Source organism: Scyliorhinus canicula, chromosome 11 (genome assembly GCF_902713615.1).
Source record: "Scyliorhinus canicula chromosome 11, sScyCan1.1, whole genome shotgun sequence".
Classification (NCBI taxonomy): Eukaryota; Metazoa; Chordata; class Chondrichthyes; order Carcharhiniformes; family Scyliorhinidae; genus Scyliorhinus; species Scyliorhinus canicula.
Genome location: NC_052156.1, coordinates 21541588 through 21567451, shown reverse-complemented (window position 1 = coordinate 21567451; position 25864 = coordinate 21541588). Strand labels below are relative to the sequence as shown.

Genomic DNA, 25864 nt, shown 5'->3' with positions numbered 1-25864 from the left:
AGAGCATTGCCAGTGACATTACCACTATGCCATTTCCACCCCTGTAAAGCACAATCTTCCCATACAACCCTGTAAAGTCGTCCATACTATTATCTGGACATGTGCCAAGGAAGTGTGAGAGTTGCGGCACAGGCTAGTCAAGTCACAGCTAACATAGTATCCCGGGATTCCCTCCCAAACAGCTCTGTGGATGTGCCTACACCACATGGACTGCAGTGTCTCCACAAGGTGGCTTGAACACCACCTTCTTAAGGGCAATAAATACTGGCTTTGTCAGGGATGTCCGCATCACAAGAATGAATATAAAAAGAGAAAATGCTGTGCATCAGTAAACTGGTGCAATATATTAATATCAATATATGTGTTTGTATTGTGGTATAAATATAGAAATACATTTAGTTTTCTATTGCAGTCCCGACTACTGAAGAATGAAACTGCATTTTTTCTTTGGACAAATGGGACTGATGCTCAGAGCCTACAAAAAGATCAGATTTTTAACCATTTTGTTGGGGCTGGCTCTTTCACTACTAAGGTAGGCTCTGCCTTTTAAGACTGATTCCTTCTTCACAAGCTGGTCTCTCCATTATTTGACCAGCTTCTTTATGCAAAATTAAGAATTCCATTATAGCTGGGTCCTTCATCATTGCATAGGATCTCAGTTACATAGCTGACTAATTTGCCAATGGACCTCCATTGGATCTCTTGTCTTCTGAGGTAAGGCTCCCCATTATACCAGAGCTTATTGCTTTATCAATAAAACATGCTCTCCATTATAGATGGACTTGCTCCTTCACCACAAAAGTTAGGTTTCCAAATGTATTGCAGCTTGTTGCTTCACAAGTAAGCTCAAATCATTATATCTAGAAGTCAACATGCATGCCAATTCATTGAGATTAACTATGGTGAAAGTGGGACCTTTGTGCAGGAGTTTGCATTCATCTTCAAGAAGGGGAGAATTCATAAGAGGAGGGGTTCCCTCCCCACCCAACCCTGTGCAAATGTCAGTGAAGCCTGCCTGCGCGTTGGCAGTTTTCCCCACAGCCATCTAACAGCTGACGGGCATTGAATTGGCTTGAGGCAGGAGACCTCAATCGGAGAGGAAGTCCCCCCTCCAAGAACTGCCACTTGTCCAACTGGAAATGCTGGTCACTGTTGGGACAGCATATCCATGAGAGCTGATGGAGCCTGGACTTTCAGGTATGTCTGGGTCTTCGGGCAACACGGTGGCGCAGTGGGCTAGCCCTGCTGCCTCACGGCGCCGAGGTCCCAAGTTCAATCCTGGCTCTGGGTCACTGTCCATGTGGAGTTTGCACATTCTCCCCATGTTTGCGTGGGTTTCACCCCCACAACCCAAAAGATGTGCGGGGTAGGCGGATTGGCCATCCTAAATTGCCCCTTAATTAGAAAAAATGAATTGGGTACACTAAATTTATATTAAAAAAAGGTATGTCTGGGTCTCACTGGCGCCCGGCTGATGGCCCTGATGATGGGCTGGGGAGCTGAGATTGACAGGGCAGGGGATAAAAAATGTGTCGGTGGGAATTAAGTACCTTGGGGATGCCTCTGATGGGTGCCTAAACAAGAAGCCTTGCACCCACCCACTCTGCCACCTCCCCCAACTCCAGGCCCGTCCACAATGCTGCCAGGTTTCACCTATTCACCTAGCAGCTTGGACATGGGAAAAATTCCAGTAGCAGTGGGCAAGCAGGCCTCCCCTGCTGTGGATAAAATGCCCATGGGGTGAGTGGGATGTACAGGCAACTGGCACAACATTGCTGTTTTGGCAGCCAATACACTATGAATTTCATTTCATTTTTCATTTTTATACTCTGCCACCCTCCTGCCTGTCACCTTGCGCAGGGAAGGGAGGTGGTAGGGGACAGTGGGAGCGAAATTCAGTCAATATTTTCTAGTGCTAAACGTGTATGCTGCAAATTCACAATTAGTGCAAACACGACTCCAGAACAACACAGAGTCAAATGCATTTCCTCCGAGATCATTCCGCTTTTCTCCAGTCAAATTGGATGGCAGCTTGAAACTTAGGCTACAGTAACGCTAACTGAAGCACTCATGTGAAGTGAAAGTTCTTGTTACCAACACTACCGTTGGAATAGAAATGCATGTAAATGTTTCAGCTGTGAAACTGTTGTGTAATTTCAGGAACTGTGAAATTATGTTGCACCATTATTATTATTATCATTCTCATTTCTCAAAGCCTATTAGAGTTTCTAAGTGAATTATAGTTGCATTGGGTGGGTTTCTCCGGCCATTCCCACCAGCAGGATTTCCGCACCCACTGACGGTGACCCTCCCCGCCGCGGATTTCCCAGCGGCAGAGGGTGTGAGCAATGGAAAATCCCATTGACAGAGGTGGAACTGGAAGACCCCACCAGCAATCAATAGTGGGCCACCTCTGCCACCGCAAAACACAGTGGGGGCTGCAGAAAATTCCTCACATCGTTTTAGTCATTATATAAAACATTTCCAGTTCTGTTTGACTGTACACTGGTGTCTTTCTGTGTGTTTATTGCTTAGAATTTTTGCAAAGTAAAACTTTTATTGTCCCAGACGATATATCCTCTTTTTTTTTTAAACGCCAACTCCTCTGCGAAGAAGTCAATAAATGGCTGCCACCTTCGGGCGAACCCTTGTAGCGAACATCTCGAGGTGAACTTGACTTTCTCTAGGCCAAGAAAGCTCGTCATGTCCGATAGCCATACCTCAGCCGCCGGGGACTTCGAGTCCCTCCATGCTAACAGTATTCGTTGCTGGGCTACCAGGGAAGCCCCACCTCTCCCCTAGAAACTACTCAGTCCTGCCTCCCCTTCGGCGGGGATATATCCCCTTGTTAAGTGTGTCAGTGAGTAATACTGCTATTTCTTTCCAGGCAGGACTTTGTGCAAATCTCAGAAACTTCCAGTGGTTTAATGGGGTGAATCCTGACACTTTTTTCCCACGATGCTACAGAATTGCAGTTGAAGAAGAAAAGCAATCATTCATTGGTATGTTATTAAGTCTACTGTCTTCCATGTGAAATATTCCAAAAGTATAATATTGACAGATGACTTTTAGGAACACAGGAGGGGGATGTGATGGCTCAGGGGTAATGTCACTGGAGTAGTAATCCAGAAGCCCAGGATAATGCTCTGTGGACACGGCATCAAATCCCACCATTGGCAGCCGAACAAATTTTAATTCAATTAATAATCTGGAATTAAAGGCTCCTATCAGTATTGGTGACCATTGTCGCACGTTGTAAAAACCTATCTGGCTCACTTTAGGGAAGGAAACCTGCCGTGACTTCAAACCCACAGCAATGTGGTTCACTCTTAAACCTTTTACTTAAAAATGGTCTAGCAAGCAATTCAGTTCTGCAAAATGCTATCAAAAGTCAGTAAAGAGTGAAACCGGACAGACCACCTGGCATCGACAGAGGTATCAGAAATGGCAACGGCACACCCATCCATGAAAATCCCTGCAAAGTTCTCTTTACTAACATGTGGGGCTTGTGCCAGATTGGGCGAGCTGTCCCAGACTAGTCTAACACAACCTGACATAATCTTACTCGCATATTGATACTTAACAATGTCTCCAACATTGCTGTCATCATCCCTGGACAGGTCCCACTGGCATACCAAACCCACCAGCAACACAGCTGTTTACAATTGAGAAGGTGTTGGCTTGGGAGTCCTCAACATTGCCTCCGGACCCTAGAAGGTTTCATGGCATCAGGTCAAACATGGTCAAAGAAACCTCCTGCTGGTAACCACCTACTGCCAGTCCCCTAACTGTTGAAGCAGTACTCCTCCTTGTTGAACATCACTTGGAAGAAGCACTGAAGATGGCAAGGGCACAGAATGTACTCTGCGTAGGATACTTTAATGTTCATGGCCAGGAATAGCTTAGTAGCACCCGTACTTACTATTTTGATTGAATCCTGAAGAGCATCGCTGCTAGACTGGATCTGCAGTAGGTGGTGACGGAACCAACAAGAGGGAAGTGCCTACATTACTTCGACCTCACCAACTTACCTGTCCATGATGATATCTGTAGGAGTGACCACCACACAGTCCATGTGACGAGGAAGTCCTATCTTCACGTTACCCTTGCTAAATGTGATAAAGTTCAGACCGATCTAGCAGCTCAAAACTGATCATGCTAGGAGCAGCACAAGGCATACCTAAAAATGAGGTTCAACCTGTTGAAGCTACAACACATAATTACTTGCATGCCAAACAGCATAGTCAGTATGCAAGAGACTGATCTAAGTGATCCTACATCAAACGGATCAGATCTAAACTCTACTGTCCTGCCACATCCAGTCGTTAACGGTAGACAGTCTAATAAGTAACTGGAGGAGGAGGCTCCACAAATACCCCATCATCAATGGTGGGGGTGCACAGTTGGTGCAAAAGACAAAGCTGAAGCATATGCAATCGTATGTAATATGCATGAAGCATATGCAACGATGAAGATGTGTGTCATCTGCAGGATGCACTGCAGGAACTCACCAAGGTTCCTTAGGCAGCAACTTCCAAACTCACAACCACTACCATCTAGAAGGATGAGCAGCAGATACCTAGGAACGCCATCACCTGGAGGTCCCACTGCAAGTCATTCACCATCCAGACTTGAAAATATATCACCGTTCCTTTATTGTTGCTGGGAAAATCCTGGAGCTCCCTACCTCACATCACTGTGTGTGTACCTACACCTCAGGGACCGCAGCGTTTTAAGAAGATAGTTCACCACCATCTTCTCAAGGCAATTAGCGATGGGCCTAGTGATAAATTCTGGTCCAGCCAGCGGCGCCCACATCCCATAAGGGAATTTTTTAAAAATCATCTTTAGTCAGAATTTCCAAGTGGATGAATCTTTTTGGCATCCTCCTCAGTTCCCGAGCATCACAGTTGCCTGTCCTCAGCCAATTTGATTCGCACCACATGATATCAAGAAACAACAGACAGTGCTGGATACTGCAAAAGTTATGGTCTGTGACAACACTCAAGCAATAGAACTGAAGACTTGTGCTCCAGAACTAGCCATGCCCTTAGCCAAGCTGTTGCGGTACAGCTGCAACATTGACATCTTCCCTGGAAAATTGCCGAGGTATGCCCTGCCCACAAAAAGCAGGACAAATCCAAACGGGCCAATTATTTCCCATCAGTTTACACTTGGTCATCAGCAAAATGATGGAAGGGGTCGTCGACAATACTATCAAGCAGTAATTATGCAGCAATAACCTGGGTTCTGCCAGGGCCACTCAGCTCCTGATCTCATTACAACCTTTGTCCAAACATAAATAAAAGAGCTGAGCACAGGAGGTGAGGTGAAAGTGACTGCTCTTGACAGAAAGACAGCATGTGGGGCATCAAGTTGCCCTAACAAAACCAGAGTCGATGGGGATCAGGGGAAGAATCGTACACTGGTTGGAGTCATATCTAGCACAGAGGACGATGTTTGTCATTGTTACAGGTTAATCATCTCAATCCCAGGACATAGCTGCAGAGTTACCCAGGGCAGTGTCCTTGGCTGAACCATCTTCAGCTCCTTCAATGACCTTCCCTCCATTATAAATTCAGAAGTGGAATATTCTCTGATGATTACACAAATGTTCAGCACCATTTGCAACTCCTCAGATACAGAAGTAGTACATGTCCAAATATATAAAAGATCCGGTTTTGCTCAGTGGGCTATACAGCTGGTTTGTAATACAGAACAAGGCCAGCAGCGCGGGTTCAACCTGTACCGGCTTACCCGAATAGGCGGCAGAATGTACTTGCGACAATAAAAGATAATTATTATTATTAGGAAGACCTGGGCAACATTCAGGTTTGGGCTGAGAAGTGGCAAGTCACATTTACATCACACAAGTAACAGGCAATGACCATCTCGAACAAGACATCATTTAATCATCTCCCCATTGACTTTCAATATCGTTGCCATTGCAGAATTCCCCACTATCAACATCCTGAGGGTTACCATTAACCATAAACTGAACTGGATCAGCTATACTGTGTGGAATGTGGAAACACTAGAATTTCTGCCTGAACAGATTTATACCTTTTACTTCAATAGTCATTCTTGGTCATTTGTTCTCTTGTCTGATATTCATTAAGCAAAAATGGTCCACTGCCATATTAAACTACTTTCTTGGATTGACTTTGTCAATTTCTTTCATAATTGTCAAAATTGATATTACATTCGCAAGAAAGTATATTCTCGATAATATCTTGAAAGGAACACAGTTACAGGACTGCAATGGACAGCTTGCATATCAGCAAGATCGATGGCTTTGAATGTAGAGTGGTAAAGGTGGTAGAAGCAGGAACCCTCAACATTTAAGAAGCATTTTGATGAGCACTTGAAACACCTTAGCATACAAGGCTGATGGACCAAATGCTGGAAAATGGGATTAGAATGGATCGGCACTTGATGGCCAGCACAGGCACGATGGGCCGAAGTGCCTCTTGCCCTGATGTAAAAATCTATGACTCTTATGGACTGTGGTGATGGTTGAGCAGACAGGCATACATGACCCATGACTGATTAACAGCTCAGCTGTCTCAGATTTTCATTGAAAATATTGGGGGCGCGATTCTCCGCACTCACGCCGGTTCGGAGAATAGCGGGCCGCGCATATTTTCACGGCGATGCCAGTCCAACGCCCTCCCGCTATTCTCCGAACCCCGCACAAACTACACGTTGGCATTCCCGGCAAGGTCCTCGAAAGACCCCCCGACACGACCAGAAGCCCGACTTATTGGCCCCCCGCTATTCTCCGGCCTGGATGGGCTGAAGTCCCGACGTCCTCACGCCATGTTTTCACGCCGGCCAACACACCTGCTTTTGAAGTTTAGCAACGAGTCGTGCTGGCTGACGAGAGCTTCGAGTAGGTGAGCGCACCGCTCAGCGCACTGCTGGAGTCTGGCCACAACGGGGAAGACATCCCCGAGAACGGGAGGGGGTTCAGAGCGGGGTGGGAGTGGGGAAGACGGAGGGGGGAGTGGGGGAGACGGAGTGGGGGAGAGAGTGGGAGTGGGGGGGTAGGGAGAGAGTGAGCGAGTGACTCGTCCAACCCCGGTTACAAAATGTCTGCCACCATGCCATGGCGTGCCGGTCACGAGGACACGGCCGCTGGTTGCCCTGTGGCTTACGGACACAGGCCACTGACGTACCGGTGAAGAGGACGTAGTTAACTGCCCGTTGGATGCAGAAAGTGACCAGGGGTTAGGCTGCCCGCGTGCCAGCAGCGCGACCAGGCCACCGGGACACACAGGTATCCCGTGGCAGGCGGCTGCCGAGGTGTCGACTAACCTCCGTCTAACATGTCCCGTTTCTCTGCCCCCACCACCCTTCTGTAGGTTAGCACAATGTCTGCGAACAGAACGGCTATGTTCTGCGCAGTGGTTGGGGCCGTTGCACTGCATTTGGAAATGCAGCAGCATCCACAGCCACAACCCGCAGTGGATGCAGGGCCAGCTGCAGCAGCAGAGGGAAGGGCCGAGGAGTTGCCAGTCGTCGAGCAGCATGGGGGAGAGGAGGAGGAGGGGAGGAGGAGAGAGTGAGGGTGCAGCCACGGCACCAGAGGCGACGACCAAGGCCGAGGGTGTACCGTGTCCGGATCTCTTTCCTAACAATGACGGACATCACCTGCAGGTGGAGACTCCGGCTGAGTAGGCGGACGGTGATACATATATGTCACCTCGTGGCGCACCTCGCCCCACGTGGAACGGGGGGAGGACACGCGATCCCGGTTGCCATCAAGGTGACGGTCGCTCTTAACTTCTATGCTACCGGCTCCTTCCAGTCTCCGAGCGGGGACCTCTCCGGGATCTCCCAGTCATCGGTCCACAGGTGCATCCGGGATGTGACCGACGCCCTCTATGCCTTCGCGGACCGCTACATCACCTTTCCCGAGGACCGAGCAACTCAAGACTCACGAGCTCGTGGATTTGCCAGCATGGCCGGGATACCGATGGTGCAGGGGGCAATCGATTGTGTTCACGTCCCCATGCGCCCGCCTGCAGGGGACAGGGAGGTGTTCACAAACAGGAGGGATGACATACTCCATGAATATCCAGGTGGTATGCGACCCCCACATGACGTTCATGAACGTCTGTGCAAGGTTCCCAGGGAGTGTGCATGACTCCTACATACTGGCGCAGTCGTACATCCCTGCGATGTTTGAGGGACGTCCCCCCCGGCTGAGGGGCTGGTTGCTAGGCGACAGGGGTTATCCGCTGAGGTCTTGGCTGATGACGCCTATACGGAGGCCTCAGACCAATGCGGAAACCCGATACAACGAGGCCCATGCAGCAACCAGGGGTGTGGTGGAGCGCTGCCTTGGCCTCCTGAAGATGAGATTCAGGTGCCTGGACCGCTCCGGAGGGGCCCTGCAGTACCAGCCCGACAGGGTCGCTCGCATTGTTGTGGTCTGCTGTGCGCTGCACAACATCGCAATGCAGAGGGGAGATGACCTGCTGCAGGAGGCGGAGGGAGAAGGCAGTGGCAGTGGTGCCAGCACAGAGGAGGAGGAGGCTGGCGGAGTGGCGGGCGCAGCACGCAGACACGACCCAGGTGCTGGTGATGTCCAGGAGGCGGCACGATGGACCCGGCGAGGACGGTGGGCACGCAACGCCTTGGTGGCAGCACGGTTCACGCGTCACATGCGACGTCCCCGCTGAACACCAAAGCACCACCTGCATCGCTAGTCGTGCAGAGGGTCAACACACAACTGCCACCACCACAATCCCCCCCCCCCCCCCCCCCCCCCCCCCCCCCCCCTCAGTGTACACTGCTCCACTTCGACATGACGCTTATCACTGGGTGCAGACGGAATGGCACAACATTGATGGCTGTGTCAGCGGGTGTGATCAGTGCCATGTGGAATGATGACAGCCCGCTCTGCAATGAGCTGTGAGCTCAGAATCATTAGAGAGAGTCTGACCCATGGCAATAGCTGAACCATCCACCTTGGTGGCCGCTGAATTCGTCACGGACACTCCATCACGTGCCCGCGTGGGGTAGCAGTGGGAGGGGGTGGGGGGTGGGGCAGGGACTGCACACCCGGCACCGAAGTTTCACCACTCGTCAACCCCAGCGACACTCGGTCACCATCACGATTCCTGTGGCTGTGGAACAATCACACGGTATTACAAGTAAGGTGGAACAGTGCGTTTAATGTTAACAATAATTTACAGGTGTCCTAGCCCCTACAACTAAACTGTGTCCTTCACCCGTGCCAATTTACTCAGTGTCTCTCTTTGTTGCCTTACGGGCCCTACCACTACGTCTAAGTGATTCCCCAGATGATACAGCAGGAGTGGAGGAGGACTGCTGCGAATCGCCCCCTTCGACTAGTTTCTCCTTCGGCAAGCGTTTCCTGGGGCGACCCGGCCTTGATGGGCCAGGCTGCTCTGCGAGCGTCTCGGGTGACGTTGTGCCACCCTGCTCTGCCTGCTACCCACCCGATGCACCATGGTTGGGACGGGGGGAGGCCGAGAATTCCGGGACGTCCCATGATGGAGATAATGGGACGGGCCCCGAAACCTCCTCCTCCCTCGGGGAGCCCGGTGGCCCCCGGGCCTCACTTTGGGACAGAGGTGCGAGCGGGGAGGTGCCCCATCGCGCCACCGACACCTGGTGCTGCCAGTCCTGGAGGCCTGCAATGGCATCCACCAGGATCCGAAGGTTTGCAGAGACGGAGTCCAGGGAGTTAGACATTCCCGCCAGGGACTGTGCGATCTCAACCTGTGAGTGCACGACGCCATCCAGCACATGTGTCAGGCGGTTGATGCTCTCCGCAACTGACTGCTGGGACTGTGCCATCGACTGCTGTGACTGTGCCAAGGCGTGCTGCGACTGGGCCATGACCTGCTGAGACTCGGCCAAGGCCCGCAGCGCGCCGGCAATGTCGTGTTGGCTCTGGCGCATTGCTGCCTGTGAGAGGGCAACCCTGTCCAGGGCCGAGGATGACGCGTGCACATTAAGCCCAACGCCTTGCATAACCTGACCCATTGCCTCCACCGCGGATGCCACCCGTGCGGTGTCGGCCTGGGTTGCTGCCATGAGCGGCACCACTCCCTGCTCGTGGACGCGGTTCGACTCCTCTAACAGCGTCTGCAGAGTCTGGAAGACAGCCCTCATCCCGTCATTGTGTCCCTGGGTTTCTTGATGCATCGGCTGTGCGGGTGAAACTCCAGGAACTCGGAAAACGTCTGGGAGCCAGCTGGATGCTGGGCCTGGCCTGCTCTCCGCCAGTCCGGGCCCTCGGCTGCTCCGACCTCCACCTGCTGTACCTGCTCAGCTGTGATGTGCGACCCAGACTGTGACCCAGGAGCCTCATCACTAAATAGGCCAATCGGGGTGAGTGTCTCTGGGATGGTGGATGGTGTGGGAGATAGCCGTGCCGCAAGCTCGAGGTCGTCTTGGGTGGACGTCACCTCTATGTCATCGGCTCACTGAGAGGCCGCAGGGCGTTCACGGGCCATTTCTCTCTCTCGCTCTCTCGGCGTCCTGCTCCACAGATTCGGTTGGGGAGGATGGGACTCCCCGCTGATCGGGCACCCTCTGTCGTGCGGCCGTGGGTGAGGTGGGGGCAGATGCCTGTGTCCGCCTGGAGGCAGACGGCCCTGGTCGTTCGGCATCACGTCCTAGGGAAGAGAATGAAACGGGTTATTTAGACTCGCTCGGCCGGGCGCTGGACGGTCCCAGTGGGCAGGGTGTCTGAAGGGACAGAGGATGGGGGAGGTGTTCCAGTGGGCAGTGTGTGAAGGGACAGAGGATGGGGGAGGGGGGGGGGGTTGTTTGTCATGCTGTGTTGTCTCACTTGTTGCAGTTCCGCCAACCTCGCATTGCGCGTTCTTCCAGGTGGCAAATAACCCAACAAGGTCCAGTGCCCTCTGCTCAAACGTGGTAAGGGGGTGCAGGATGGGCAAACCCCCTCCAGTCTTGTTCCACTTACGAGTGTTGTGAGCGGTCTTGTCCTGTTGGGGGAGGGGGCATAGGTAGATCATTACAATACGGCAGGTATCAGCAGTCCGTTCAGATACTGGCACAGTTTGGGGGGTCAAGTTGTAATAAGACCATTGCATCTCTCCACGGGGGCCAGAGTGCTGGGTCTGTGACTACTTTGTGAACCACCCGCAACTCACTCTGCCCCAATCCCCCTCCACCCCCCGTGCCGGGGGGGGGGGGGGGGGAGGTGGGTGATTAAGTAAAGGGGGGAGGGATGGTTGTGACCCGGGGGCACCCTCTTGGCACTTATTCTGGCAGCCCTGGTGAGGTTGTGCATCTTTTTCCGACATTGGTCTGCAGAGCGAGGGGTCTGCCCCACAGCACTGACGGCAGCAGCCACCTCACGCCAGGCCTGGCGCACCGCGCTGGCAGGGTGGCGATGCCCTCTACGCAGGCAGATGATGCCCCTTCTCTGCTCGATTGATTAAAGCAGCGTCTCCACGTCATCCTCCACGAATCGCGGGGCTGCTCTCCTGAGCTCCGACATCCTGGCCTAGTTTCTGTGCTCGCCCGCGCCTTTTTACGGCGTCGGGCGGCGTCATGTGGGCGTGTTAGTGTCGTCGTCGCGTTCTGGCGTCATCGCGCACGTGACTGACGCGGCCCCGTTCCTAGCCCATTTCCCGGACGTGAATACGTCGGGAAATGGGCCGTGTCGGGCCGTCGCAACGGCCGACTTCGCGATTTTCCGCGGATGCGGAGAATCGCGCCCTGGATCTCTTGCCAGTGAACAGCAGGCCACTAATCTAGTTGAGGAGTTCTGGTAGTATTATATACAATGAATACCAAGTGTGTCTAATGCATGGGGCAGGATTCTCCGGCCTCTCAGTGTTTCTCGGCAGGGGGAGTCAGCGTGCCGTTCACTGGTGGCGGGATTCTCTGTTCCCGCCCTGTCAATGGGAATTCCCATTGAAGCCACCCCACACTACCATGAAACCACAGGCGAGTGGGCACTGCCCATGGGACCAGAGATTCATGCGGCTAGCAAATGGGCAGAGAATTCCGGCCATTATCTGAAACAATTGAATTACTGCCTCCAACTCATTGACAGTATTATTAAATATAAATCAAAAATGTATTTTTTCCTGTAAATATTTTGTATGATTGCTGCACAATGTTGCATGACAGAAGGACACTCAGAATATGATAAACAAAACTCACTACCCAATAAATATTCCATAATAATCCATTCTGCATGTAAGCACAAAGATTCTCCGCTTTAAAGCCTGCTCCGCACACTTTAAAAAAAAAAATTAGAGGGGCAATTTCGGGTGGCCAATTCACCTACCCTGCACATCTTTTTTGGATTGCGGGGTGAGACCCACTCGGACACGGGGAGAAAACGCCACATGGGCGGTGACCAGGAGTCGAGATCGAACCTGGGACCTCAGTGTCATGAAGCAGCCGTGCTAGCCACTGCATCACCGTGCTGCCCCACCTCACTTATAATATGGATTTTGTATAATTCTTAGAAAACAGGACACTACTACTATCCAATTGGAATCAACTTATAAATCATGCCATATTCAAGTATCTAATCACATTTCTGAGCTCTGCATGCAACTCAACATATTATGGTTCCCAGCAACTGTATACGTTCCTTACACACCAGTCGTTAGCTATGAACAATCTTTTATCAGCTGAGAGTAGCAAAAGTTAAAATTACTTCAGTGATTTCTTGAGCCACAAAAACCATGGGTGGGATTCTCCGTTGGCTGACACCTTAGGCAGAGAATATATTCCGACACAGAAATCGCGGCGGGTGCCTATTTGATTCCAAATCGCAATTCGTCACTCAACAGTGTCGTCAATGCAATCCGTAACGTAAGTAGAGTAAACACTGCATGTCATTAGCGGGCCTGGCCCGGTATTCTCTCGGCCTCTGCAATTCTCGCCTCTGATGGGCCGAGATCCCGATAGCATGGTTCACTTATGCTTTTAAGAATTGTGAAACTGGCGTTGTGGTTGATGAGGGAGAGAGAGGGGAGGTAGGACTCAGAGCTAAACACTGTGGGCTGCTGGGCCGGACAATGGCCAGGCTGGGGTCCAGTGCCCAGGTCAGGCAATGCTTTTAATGCATGGCCGGGGAGATAAAAGAGTGGAGCCGGGAGGATAAAAGAGCACGAGAATGAACGAGATTTAGAGTGGAGCTGGGAGGATAAAAGAGTGTGAGACAGAACGAGACTAAGAGCAGAGCCAGGAGGATGAACGAGCTTGGAGTTTTGAGCTCTTGAGGTGACATCAGGAATCAAAAGTGATGGGGGGGCAAATGAAAGCAGCCGATTGGGTGATTATGGGTGAATATGGTCGTTAAGTATTTACCACTTTTATCGCTTATAGTTTCTAAGGCCTATCTTTTGTGTAAGGGCTACATTCCGTAATAACAAGGACCTGGGAAGAAGGGCGCTAGAGTAATTGATATTATTTGATTTTAAGTATCTTCCAAAAGGTTTAATTTAAAGGGGTAAATCATGGCAGGAAAGCCCAAAGCTGTGGTGTGCTCCTCCTGCTCTACATGGAAAGCCAGGAACATTTACGGGGCCAGCATGTGTGCAGCTGCAGCTCCTGGAAGCCCTGGTTTTGGAGCTTGAGCAGTGGCTGGGGACACTCTGGAGCATCACAATGCAGAGAGTTTGGCGAATAGCATGTATAGAGAGGTGATCATACGACAGGCTCAGACTCCACAGGCAGAAAGGGAATGGGTGACCATCAGGCAGAGCAAGAGGACTAGGCAGACAGTGCAGGAATCACCTGTGGCTATTCCCTAGCAAAACAGATAAATCGCCTTGGATACTGTTGGGGGGAACGGCCTCGCAGGAGAATTCAGCAACAGCCAGATTCGTTGCACCATGGTCGGTTCTGCTGCACAGGGAAGGAGTAATACGTTTGTGAATGCAATAGTTGTAGTAGATTCAATTTTAAGGAGAATAGATAGGCATTTCTGTGACTGCAAACATGACTACAGGATGCCTCCCTGATGAAAGGGTCAAGGATGTCTCAGAGTGAGTACAGAACATTCTGGAGAGTGAAGGTGAACAGCAGTGATCGTAGTACACATTGGTACCAACAACATCGGTTAAAAAAAAAAGGGATGTGGTCTTAAAAGCAGAATATAGGGAGTTAGGAAGTAAGTTGAACAGCACGACCTGAAGGTAGTGAACTCAGGATTACTACCAGTGCCACATGCTAGTCAGAGCAGAAATAGCTGGATATATCAAATGAATACAGAAAGGGGAATAAGAAAAGTAATAGGCAGAGAAATCAAGGGCCAGAATCAAACAGGGCCACAATGAAAAATAATGGGGATGTTAAAAAGACAAACCTTAAGGTTTTGTGTCTTAATGTGCAAAGCATTTGCAATAAAGTGGATGAATTAATCACACAAATAGATGTAAATGGGTATAATATAGTTGGGATTACGGAGACATGGCTGCAGGGTAACCAGGGATGGGAATTGAACATCCAGGGGTATTCAGTATTTAGGAAGGACAGACAAAACGGAAAAGGCAGTGGGATTGCATTGCTGTTTAAAGAGGAAATTAACGCAACTGTGAAGTAGGATATTATCCCCGACCAAATGGAATCTGTATGGGTAGATTTGAGAAACACAAAGGGGCAAAATACATTAGTGGGGGTTGCATATAGACCCCCAAACTGTGGTGGTGATGTTGGGAATGGCATTAAATAGGAAATTAGAGACACATGTGATAAAGGATCACCTCTAATTATGGATGACTTTAATCTGCATATAGATTGAGCAAATCAAATTAGTAACAACACCATAGGGGAGGAGTTCCTGGAGTGTCTATGGGATGGTTTTCTGGACCAATAGATTGAGTACATACCATCCTAGATTGGCTACTGTGTAATGAGAAAGGAATCATTGGCAATCTGGTTGTGCGAGACCTCTTGGAGATGAGCAGCCATAATATGATAGAATTCTTCATCAGGACGGAGAGTGACATAGTTGATTCTGAGACTATGGTCCTGAATCTAAATAAAGGAAACTACGACGGTATGAGGCATCAGTTGGCTCTGATGGATTGGGGAATGTGACTTAAAGGGATGACAGTGGATAGGCAATGGCAGTTATTCAAAGAGCGCATGGTTGAGCTGCAACAATTGCTTATTCCTGATTGAGCCAAAAATAGAATGAGAAAGGTGGCCAAACAATGGCTTACAAGAGAAATTAGAAATAGTATGAGATTCAAGAAAGAGGAGTCAAATTGGCCAGAATAAACAGCAGACCTGAGGTTTGGGAGAAGTTTAGAATTCAACAAAAGAGCACAAAGGAATTGATTAAAGAGGAGAAAATAGAGTCCGAGAGTAAGCTTGCAGGGAACATAAAAATGGTAAAAGCTTATGTAGGTATGAGAAGAGGAAAAAATGGGTGAAGACTAATGTAAGTCTCTTACAGTCAGAAACAGGTGAATTTATAATGCGGAAAATAAATGGCTGACCAACTAACTACATACATTGGTTCTGTCTTCACAAAGGAGGACACAAATAATGTACCTGCAAATTCCTCCTCACTGCCCACTCTCCCTCCCCATGGAGCTCCCTTGGGTACTCACCCTGGCACTGCCCTCGGACACTGCCCCCTGGTACAGGTTGGCACTGCCTGGTTAGCGCTGTGCCAGGCACTGTCTGGAGATATCCCTCCCCCTCGGGGACTATACTTACCTCTGCGGCCCGGGGGATCCACTCAACTGGATCCCGTTTTTAAAAATCTGTTGTAAACCCATCATGTCAGCATGGTATGAATATTTAGTGAGGGGGATCATGCAGCGGGGAGGCTGTCTTGTCATATTAAAATTTATTTAAATCCGTTAAAATGTGGTTCTCAGCCTTTGTGGGTGTCACCAGCAAGGGACGGCTAAAATCAGGAAATTAGATCTCTCCAGATTTTTCACCTGCATCACTATTCTCTCTGACAGCGATAGCGGGCTGAAGTCCCAGTGATTGATGTGCATTATAAAGTTTTACCAAAGTGAGTGTTAATATTCATTGTTCTTGTTGAATTGTTCCTACTCAAAAATGGGCTACTTTAATCATTATCCTTCATTACCTTCAGAGGATTTCAGAATGACAGCAGCCCGAAGCATTCTGAAGTGGGTGGTGGAACTAAAGAAGAAGAGTGACATGGCTCATAAAGGGCATGATTGGAGAGAAAGGACATCAAGATCTTCTGTGATGGAAGGTAGTAGAGAAAGGGACTCCCAATTTTCACTGTTGCCAAATATTGCAGAGTAAAGGGCCTCGTTAGATTCATGACGACACAGGAACTAGAGACATGAAATTCCTAAGTTTACTGTGATATGAGACGGAGGGGAAAAGGGAGCCTGGAGTTCACAGTGATACAAAATTGCAGACGTAGGCTCTTATACTACTTAATTTCACAGGAGAGAAATACATACAAAACAATGAATGGTGTGTTAGAAGAATCAAGTTTAATGATTATTTCAGTTCCATGCTTTCTAATATTCTCCACTTTGATGACCATAATGGTCTTAAATAAAATGCATTTGTGCAGTTTCAATCCAGTCCCTCTGGGCTGAGTCCACTGTATAAAGCCAAAATAAGCAGAAATATTAAAACTCCTTATAAGAGGCTCCTAAGTGGAAAACTAAAATGTCAGACCATTACAGGATGCACTTCCAAGAGTAGAATAGAATAGAATAGAATAGAACAGTACAGCACAGAACAGTAGAGCTAAGTTACATTTTGGGAAGCAGTGCAGATGCGTTTTTACCCTGTATCTAACCTGTGCAATATCTAGCCCAGAGCTGGTTAATTCTCATTTGGGTGAAAAAAGTGACAAATGATTTTCCAGCAATGATTTATCTGAACAGATGTCACTGGAGCCTGACGACTGCCTATTAACTGTCATCAGTATTCCATCATTTCGATTATTTAATGTGAAATAACTGAGCCCATGTTCAGCTGTAAATGCAGTGCATACCAGAAATAAATAATTTTAATTTGGCACATCTTTTCAATTGTATGCATAATTTCTGAAGAGGTACACGTAGCAAGGTGCTCAAGAAGTCCAGATGAAGGTGTGATGTGGCACGATGGGTCCCAGTGGCATTATGAATACCAACAAACTCAATTTAGCAAATGGCAATATAGTTTCTGCACATTAAAAAAAATGCATGTTGCATTTAAGTTTTGCAACTACTGGGATTTGTTATGCAAGGATTCTTATTGTTACACATGTGTGGGATTGCCTTGCTGAGTATATCCTTCACTTATTTGCTTATTTTTCCATTGTACATTGATTTAGTCATGGAGTTTTATAATATGATCTATCAGCATCATTACTTACCTTTTAAAATTATATTGGCAAGGACTGGATGGACCAAATAATTTATGACCTTTTGGATGTGAATATATCATGAGCCTGAGCCTATCTCTTAAAAAAGGATTATATGAGGCGGCACGGTAACACAGTGGTTAGCACTGTTGCTTCACAGTGCCAGGGTCCCAGATTCAATTCCTGCTTGGGTCATTATGCAGAGTTGGCACGTTCTCTCCGTGTCTGCGTGGGTTTCCTCCGGGTGCCTCCCACAAGTCCCGAAAGGCGTGTTAGGTAATTTGGACATTTTGAATTATCCCTCAGTGTACCCAAACAGGCGCCATAGTGTGGCGACTCGGGGATTTTCACAGTAACGTCATTGCAGGGTTAGTGTAAGCCTACTTGTGACAATAATAAAGATTATTATTTTGGTTGTAATCCAATCCAAAATGAGTGAAAGCATTTCATAGACGATTGAAATGAGTGCTCATCTATCAATTCATCTGTCTCATTGTTAGAGGAATCTCTTTTAGATTTACTGGATCTCTAACTGGTGTCACGAGGCTAGGTCCCGGAGGCATCAGTTGCCTGGAATGGGTATCCTGGGATTTAACCAGGAGCCAGCACTCGAGGCAGGCCAATAGACCCTCCCAGCTTGCCAAGTTTCAGCTGTAGCTGCAGACCACCCTGTAAAAGGGGTTCCCCTGCAAAATGGTGGCTAGACTGGTGAAGTAATTTTTAATTTGAAGATAAAGAAGAGAGGGTGCTTTCATCTTGGGCTGCTCGCGCTCTCTCTCACGTCCAAAAAAACAGCCTGCTACATCCAGTGTTGGCCCTACTGAGTGTGGTGGTATGATTAGCATAGCTGCCTACCATTGGTGCAGAACACCGGCTTACCATTGGCCCTGGTCGGTCATGTGCCTCTAAACCGATTGGTTGAGACCAGTCATGTGACAGCTCCCCGATTGGTCGAGAGGCTGAGTTAACCCCAATACCCAGTACTCCCGGTGGTCGTCCTTATACTGTAATCGACCGCAGGGCTAACATCTAGCTGATTAAAGCCATACTTTTGTACAGCAACTCGTCTCGCGTTCAATTGATGGTACATCACTGATAGGCTTCCCTCTGGACACGTTGGAGACAATGTGCGGTCCTGACCCCCATTTGAAATGAAGTGAAAATGAAAATTGCTTATTGTCACGAGTAGGCTTCAATGAAGTTACTGTGAAAAGCCCCTAGTCGCCACATTCCGGCGCCTGTCCTGGGAGGCTGGTACGGGAATTGAACCGTGCTGCTGGCCTGCTTTAAAAGCCAGCGATTTAGCCTGGTGAGCTAAACCAGCCCTTTGACCATGACAGTGGCAATTCTGAAACCCCTGGGTTAAAGCCTGCCCATAAAGGAGGAATTCCAGAGCTTAGGGCATAGGCAGCTAAAGGCACGGCTGCCAAAAATAGAGTAACAAAAGTGGACAGTGCTCAAGAGGCCAGAATTGGCAGGGCACAGATCTGGTTTGGGTATGTGGGATTATCGGACTGAAGGAGATCTCAGGGACAAGGCCATGGAGGTATTTGAAAACAAGAATGAGAATTTTTAAATCCAGGCATTGCTTGATGAGGATTCAGTATAAACACAGTTAGCGGGACTTGATGCAAATCAAAACATCGGCAGCAGAGTTCTGAATTATTTAAATTTACAGAGGTCTGAACATGGAAGGCCAGCCAGGAGTGCATTGGAATAATCAAGGAAACAATGGATTAGGTGAGGGTTTCAGCAGATAAGCAGTGGCAAGGGTGGAATTCAGCAACATTAGTAAAGGTATATGGTTCTAGTGATGGTATGGATGTGTTGGTCGGAAGCTCGTCTTTATGTCAAATTTGGGGAGATGGTGGTGCAATGGTAATGTCACTGGACTAGTTACCCAGAGGACCATGCTCTGGAACACCCAAGAATATTTGAAATCGAGGTGCCAACCTGGGGAAGCTGCAACGGAGGAGTATATTCATGTTAAATGGCAGACGCAGCATGCTGCAGGCAGCTTAGCAATCCCACAACCAAAAGAATCAGGTAGGACTTTAATTTCTTGCCAGATCCAGTCATGGGCAGTGGTGAAACAACTAACAGGAGGAGGAGGCGCCATGAACAACCCCATGTTCAATGATGACAGAGTCCCTCAGTCAATGCAAAGACGAGGCTGAAAAATTTGCAACACTTTTCAACTAGAATTACTGAGTGGAAAGTCTATCTCTGTCTCCTCCTGAGGTTCCCATTGGCACAGCTGCCAGGCTTCAGTTAATTTAGTTAACATCATGCAATATCACAACATGGCACACTTAATGCAGAAAAGGCTATGGTTCCCAATAACATATAGTGCTGAAGACCTTTGCTCCAGAATTAGTCGTACCTGTAGCCTAGCAGTTCCGATACAGCTACAACACTGGCATCTACCTGACAAATTGCCCATGTAGGTCATGTTGAGAAAAAGGAGGACAAATCCAATCTGATCCCATAGATCTTTTCGGAATCATCAGCCAAGAGATGAAATATGCCATTGACAGCACTATCCACACTTAGAACCATCGACAAGTTAAGACACAGAAAGAGGCCATTCAGTCAATTGTTTGCGCCAGCCAAAAAAAAAGAGAAAAAGAATGAAGAATGAAAATTTTAATCCCACCTTCCAGCACCTTGTCAGTAGCCTTGCAGGTTCCATGTCCAGTGCAGATCAAGGTACTTTTAAAATGAGTTGAACATTTCAGCCTCAACCACCAATTTGGGCAGCGTATTTCAAATGTTTTTCCTCATGTCTCCCTATTCCTTTTACCAGTCAGCTGAAATCTATGCCCCCTGGGAAATGACTCACTCACTCAGCATTAACCTGCTCAGTAGTGCTCAATTTGGATTCTGTCAGGACCACTTGGCTCTAGGCCTCAAAGATTCAAATATGGAGAAATGAACTGAATTCCAGAAGTGAAATGGATAGTGCCTGCCCTACCATCAAGGCAGCATTTGTCTGAGTGTGGCACCAAAAGGCCCTTGTAAAACTGAGGTAAATTGAATTGGACGAGAAACCCTCCACCTGCTGAAGTTACAAATAGCACAAAGGAAGATATTGTGCTTTTTGGAGGCCAATCACCTCAACACCAGCACATTGCTGCAGGAATTCCTCATGGCAGTTTCTGAGACCTATTAACCTTTATCTGCTTCATAAATGTCCTTTTCATTATCAGGTCATAAGTAGAGATATTCACTCCATGGTTGCACAACATTCAGTTCCATTTACAATTCCGCAGATAATGAAGCACCCCATACCTGCAAGCGGCAAGATTTGGCCAACGTTCAGGTTTGGGTTAATAAGTGGCAAGTAATATTTGCACCGTTCTAATGCCAAGCAATGGCCATTTCCAACAAGAGAAAGTCTAACCACCAATCCTTCACATTCAATGGCATTACCCTACCATCAATATCCTGGAGGTCTCTGTTGACCAGATACAACAGTAGCTTCAAGTTCCCTTCCAAGTCTCACACCATCCTGATTTGGATATATATCGCTATTCGCTTATTGCTTCTGTGTCAAAATGCTGAAATTCCTCAGCAGCACTGTGGAGAAGCTTCATCTGCAGACTGAAGCTCCCCACCTTCTCAAGGGCATATAGAAAAGGGCAATAACTCTTGGCCTTGCCAATGCTGCTCATATCTGTGAATGTTTTTCTTTTAAATCCTGTTATGTACTGAGTTAACTAATGTCAGACAAGACAAAAAATAAATATCAGTTTCTCTGGATTAGGAAGAAACATCAGTCAAGTGTCTCGCTTCTGATTGCTAGCCACTGATTCTCTGCTTGAAGTTCACGCAGAAGGATTTTCGGTAAGCAGAGGATAGAGCTGAGTTGTGATGCCTGCCACAGCCGAATAACACTGATTGCATAAGTCACATAAGAATGGCTACTTCAATTGTGCATCATAGGGCATCGGTGCCTGTAGAATTGTTTCCAGTAGAGTTCTCCCTCTGTGTATCAGAACAACTAGGGGCTTTTCACAGTAACTTCATTGCAGTGTCAATGTAAGCCTACTTGTGACAATAAAGGTTATTTATCATTTATCAAATGCCTTCCAGAGGGAAGAAGGTAGAGAAACTGACAGTACAAAAGGGGAAAAATGAAATGATTTTCAATTTTGTTTTTAACTATGGATATACTTAGCGAGTGACACACAGAAGACACGTTTGTCTTTTTCTTAGCTTTTCACAGACACACTCAAAAGAAGGGCGGTGTTGTTCCAGTTCAACTGGTCGAGACAGCACTCCGTGCCTGTGAGGAGTATTTAAATGCCATGGACCACAAGGATATTGATGTGAGTCTCGATACACCACCAGCAGTAACAGAAAGATGCTGGGAAGAAACCATCCAGCAGTACTACAAGGTCATTCAGTAAGTATTATTGATTCATCCGGCAGATAAATTATGCCTGATACATTCTGTCCCACGTCTAAAAACATTCTGTCCCACGTCTAAAAAAAAACAATTTTTTAATACAGATGCTATTTCTAAGGATTTCATATTGACTTTGAAAGTCTCTGTTGCTTCTATCAGAATGCAGTTCGCAAAACACATTGGCAACACAGCATTGCAATATAGCAAACTTATCTCTTGAGCCTAGATAATTTAATCCAAGTATTGAATCTCAGTATGGTATACTGTTGATAACACCCATATATTCTTGATACATGTAACTTTGATTCAACCATTCTACCGCAGTGCACCAGCCTTATTAAGTAGGCTAATTGATCCAGGCATGAAATTCGAAAGTATCAATCCATACTCTATTATAGAAGGTTTGATCTAAGAGCACAGACACAAAATGACTACCTTTCATCATTCCTGTTCATCATTCCTGTTGTGTAGAGGGTTAGATCTAAGCATAGCATCCCAAGGTAGCACATTACTGAGAGGGTGATCCAGTCTACATAATCTTAATATGCCTTCCCTATAATCCCTATTACAAAACGGCATGATCCACTTACAAATTGATAATGAGTCATTTTAATTCCTGCTCTTACTGCTCAAAAGATAACAATTTTGTGGTGGGATGACATTGGTTCTGGAGCTAGTGGGTGGGATTCTCTCAGCCCGGGGCCAGGCAATCGGCGTAACCGTCGTGAATCGCGCCACGCCGCCCTGACTCGGGGACGCGATTCTCCGCACGCGATCGGCGAGGCGCCAACCCCTCCGGCAATTCTCTGCCCGGGATGGGCCAAGCACCGTACCAAAAAACCCGAGTCCCGCCGGCGCCGTTCTAACTTGCGCTTAGCCGGCGGGACCTCGGCGTGGAAGGATCCAGGACCTGTGCGGGGGAGGGGCCTCCGCTGTAGCCTGGCCTGCGATCAGGTCCCACCGATCGGCGGGCCGGCCTCTCAGACTGGGGGCCTCCTTTCTTCCACACCAGCTCCTGTAGCCCTATGCCATATTGCTCAGGGCCGGCGCAGAGAAGGGAGCCACTGCACATGCACGCGTTGGCCACGTGGCGGTCAGCTGATGCCGGGATCAGCAGTTGGAGTGACGTGGGTCGCTCCAGTGCCATGCTGGCCCCCTGTAGGGGCCAGAATTGCTGATCCTGAGACCACGTTGATGCCGCTGTGAAACACGACGGCTTTACAACGGTGTCAACACTTAGCCTCAGAATCAGAGAATCCCGCACCCCCCCCCCCCCAATGTCTCCATGGCAGGGCCACACAGAGATGTCAGAACCATCGCTTCAGGAGATATTCATTGTCCCCTAACAGTCCTTCCATGGAGTTTCTCAGATGTCATGGAGCTGCAGCACCTGTGATTTCCTTAAGATGATGGAATCATGGCAGCTGCCAGAATACCCTCCACACATTTACATGAAATGATTGTCGAAGTTGGAGACCATTTGCTCACTTATCAGCCCAAGGCTGAATGTTATCCAGGTCTTGTTCATGAGCATGGACTGCTTCAGTATTTCAAGAGTTACGAATACTTTTGAATATTGTGCTAATCATCCCCACCCTGACCTTATGATGGAGACAAGGTAATTGATGAAGTAGCTGAAGGTGGTTGGGCCTCAGACATTAACCCGACGAACTCCGGCAGCGATGTCTTGAGACGGAAATGATTGACCTTCAACAACTTAAACCATCTTCCTTTGTGCGAGGTATGACCCGATTCCAATTGATTGCAGTTTTGCTGGTGTCCCTTGATACCGTACTTTATCAAATGCTGTTTTGATGCCAAGTGCACTCTCACATCACCTCTGGAATTCAACTCTTTTGTCCATGTTTGCACCAAGGTTGTAATCAGGTCAGGAGCTGATTGGCCTCGGCGAACTAAGGGTGCAGCTATATCTGGATCACAAGTCTGCGGTGCTATCCTGGAATGTTGTCAGGGCCCAGAGCCTTTGCAGTGTTCAATGCCTTGAGCCATTTCTTGATATCACATGGAGTGAATTGAATTGGCTGAAGACTGGCATCTGTGGTGTTGGGGACCTTAGGTGGTGGAGACCAAGATGGGTCATCCACTTGACACTTATGGCTGAAGGTTGTTGCACATGCTTTAGCCTCATATTTTGCACTGATATTTTGGGCTCCTCCATCATTGAGGCTGGGGATATGTCTGGAGTCTCTGAAGAACCCCATTGATGTTAAATGTGACGGAACCCCAAGACCCAGAAGGATAACTTGGAATATTTAATGGTGAATATTTTCAATTTGGTATACTGTGAGAAAAGATATACAAACCAGGGGGTAATAGTTCAGTCATTATGCGATCATTTGATAAAGCATATTTATTAACGTAAAAGAAAAATCGCATGACAAGAAGCACTATAATGCACTACAACACTTAATTACACTGATGACTATACAGACGTAGTATTACATGAAGTTACTCCTTGGTTCCCAATTACCTACTTTTCCTGAACTCTGAGACATCGCTTTGTTCTCAAAAAACATCCAGTATTGTTTAATTATTAGAGCTAAATCCAGCAGATAATTAACATGCACAGGTTATTTGGCCACGTTTGGGAAAACCATCTTCATTTTCAGTGAAGATGAATGAAATCTTCTCAGTTCAAGTTTTGAATCTTAACTGGCTGCCCGTTTAGCAATAACTTCCATCACAAGGATGGGTTTGTTGGTAAACTAATGCTGAAATGTGGGGGTAAGTCATAGGATGAAGCTTCCAGGTATACTTTTAAACACGGTTGGCAGCTCTAGTGAGGCAGCAGTAGGCCTCACCACGCAATTCCACGCCCCACCCCACCCTATCTTTCTGCCACTATGGGCGGGATGGTAAATTAAAATTAGATATTTTGAGCAGGCACATACTCATGGAAATTGCCCTCAGCTTGTACATATGGATCTACTAAAACACACAATCACTAAATGCTGCTTGGAGATGCACAGGTCCACAGCATCAGCTATATGTCAATACAGGATAATTCTAACCCTTTAAGGTGGGTTTGGATTGGGTGAGAAGTTCAAATTTGTCTTTGAAACTTTTAAAAACTTAAACCTTCAAAGACAAACTTAACTCATCTCAAATTCACCCCGCATGGTTTTAACAGGCAGATCCAACAAGAGAGAATCAGAGAATCTGACCATCTCCCCGTGGCATTCAGTAGCATTAACATTACTAATTCCACACTGTCAACATCCCAGTGGTTACCACTGACCAGAAACTGAACACTTTTACTACAAGAGCAGGTCAGAGGCTGGGAGTTCTGCAGAGAGTAACTCACCTCCTGACTCCCCAAAACCTGCCCAGATTTGATTGATTGATATTTTGTCATATGTACCGAAGTACAATGAAAAGTATTTTTCTGTGGCCAAGGGAACGTCCACAGTACGTACATAGTCGACAATTAGAAAAAATTTACAGAGTACATTGACAAATGGTACATCAACATATAGTGATTGGAGAGCAGCATAGGACGTCCTGAATAGTGTTCTGGCGCAAGTCAGGAGTGTGATGGCACATTTTCCTGGAAGAGTGCAACCCCAACAACACTCAAGAAGCTCAATGCTATCAATGACACGGCAGCCCATTTGATTGACACCCCATTGACCATTCACTCCTTCCACCACAGTGACAACAGTGCAGCAACTCACTAAGACGCTTTGGCAGCACCTTTCAAACCGGTGACCTCCACCTAGACCTCCACCACCTAGAAGGCCAAAGCTGCAAATGCATGGGAACGCCAGCAGCAGCAAGTTCTCCTCCAAGGCACATACCATCCTGACTTGGAACTAAATTACCAATCCATCACTGGGTCAAACTCCTGGAACTCCCACCCGAACAGCACTGTGGGTGCACTTACACATCAGCTGCAGCAGTTCAAGAAGGCAGCTCACCGCCACCTTCTCAAGAGCAATTAGGTAAGGGCAATAAATGCTGGCCTAGCGAGCGACACCCACATCCCATAAAAGAATGAAAATAAGTTGGGAATGCTGGGGAGGGAGTACTGGGGGTGGCTGCAGCTGTCCCAACCTCCTCTCAGGGAGGGTCTCTCGTCTCCCAACAGATTTCTTTTCTAT

At 47.8% G+C, this 25864-nt stretch overlaps 1 protein-coding gene across 7 annotated transcripts in view; it reads left to right on the top strand.

Moving 5' to 3' along the window:
- LOC119973902 (tubulin monoglycylase TTLL3-like) overlaps positions 1-25864 on the top strand; it is a 92477-nt gene that overhangs the window by 51715 nt on the left and 14898 nt on the right. For all 7 annotated transcript variants that reach the window (XR_005462418.1, XM_038812503.1, XM_038812505.1 and 4 more), the window contains 4 exons: positions 413-532; positions 2888-3002; positions 16091-16216; positions 21551-21740. Coding sequence is in view for 6 of the 7 variants with exons in the window: in XM_038812503.1 (XP_038668431.1) it covers positions 413-532; positions 2888-3002; positions 16091-16216; positions 21551-21740 (551 nt within the window). In the remaining variant the exon portion in view is untranslated. The remainder of the gene's footprint in view (positions 1-412; positions 533-2887; positions 3003-16090; positions 16217-21550; positions 21741-25864) is intronic.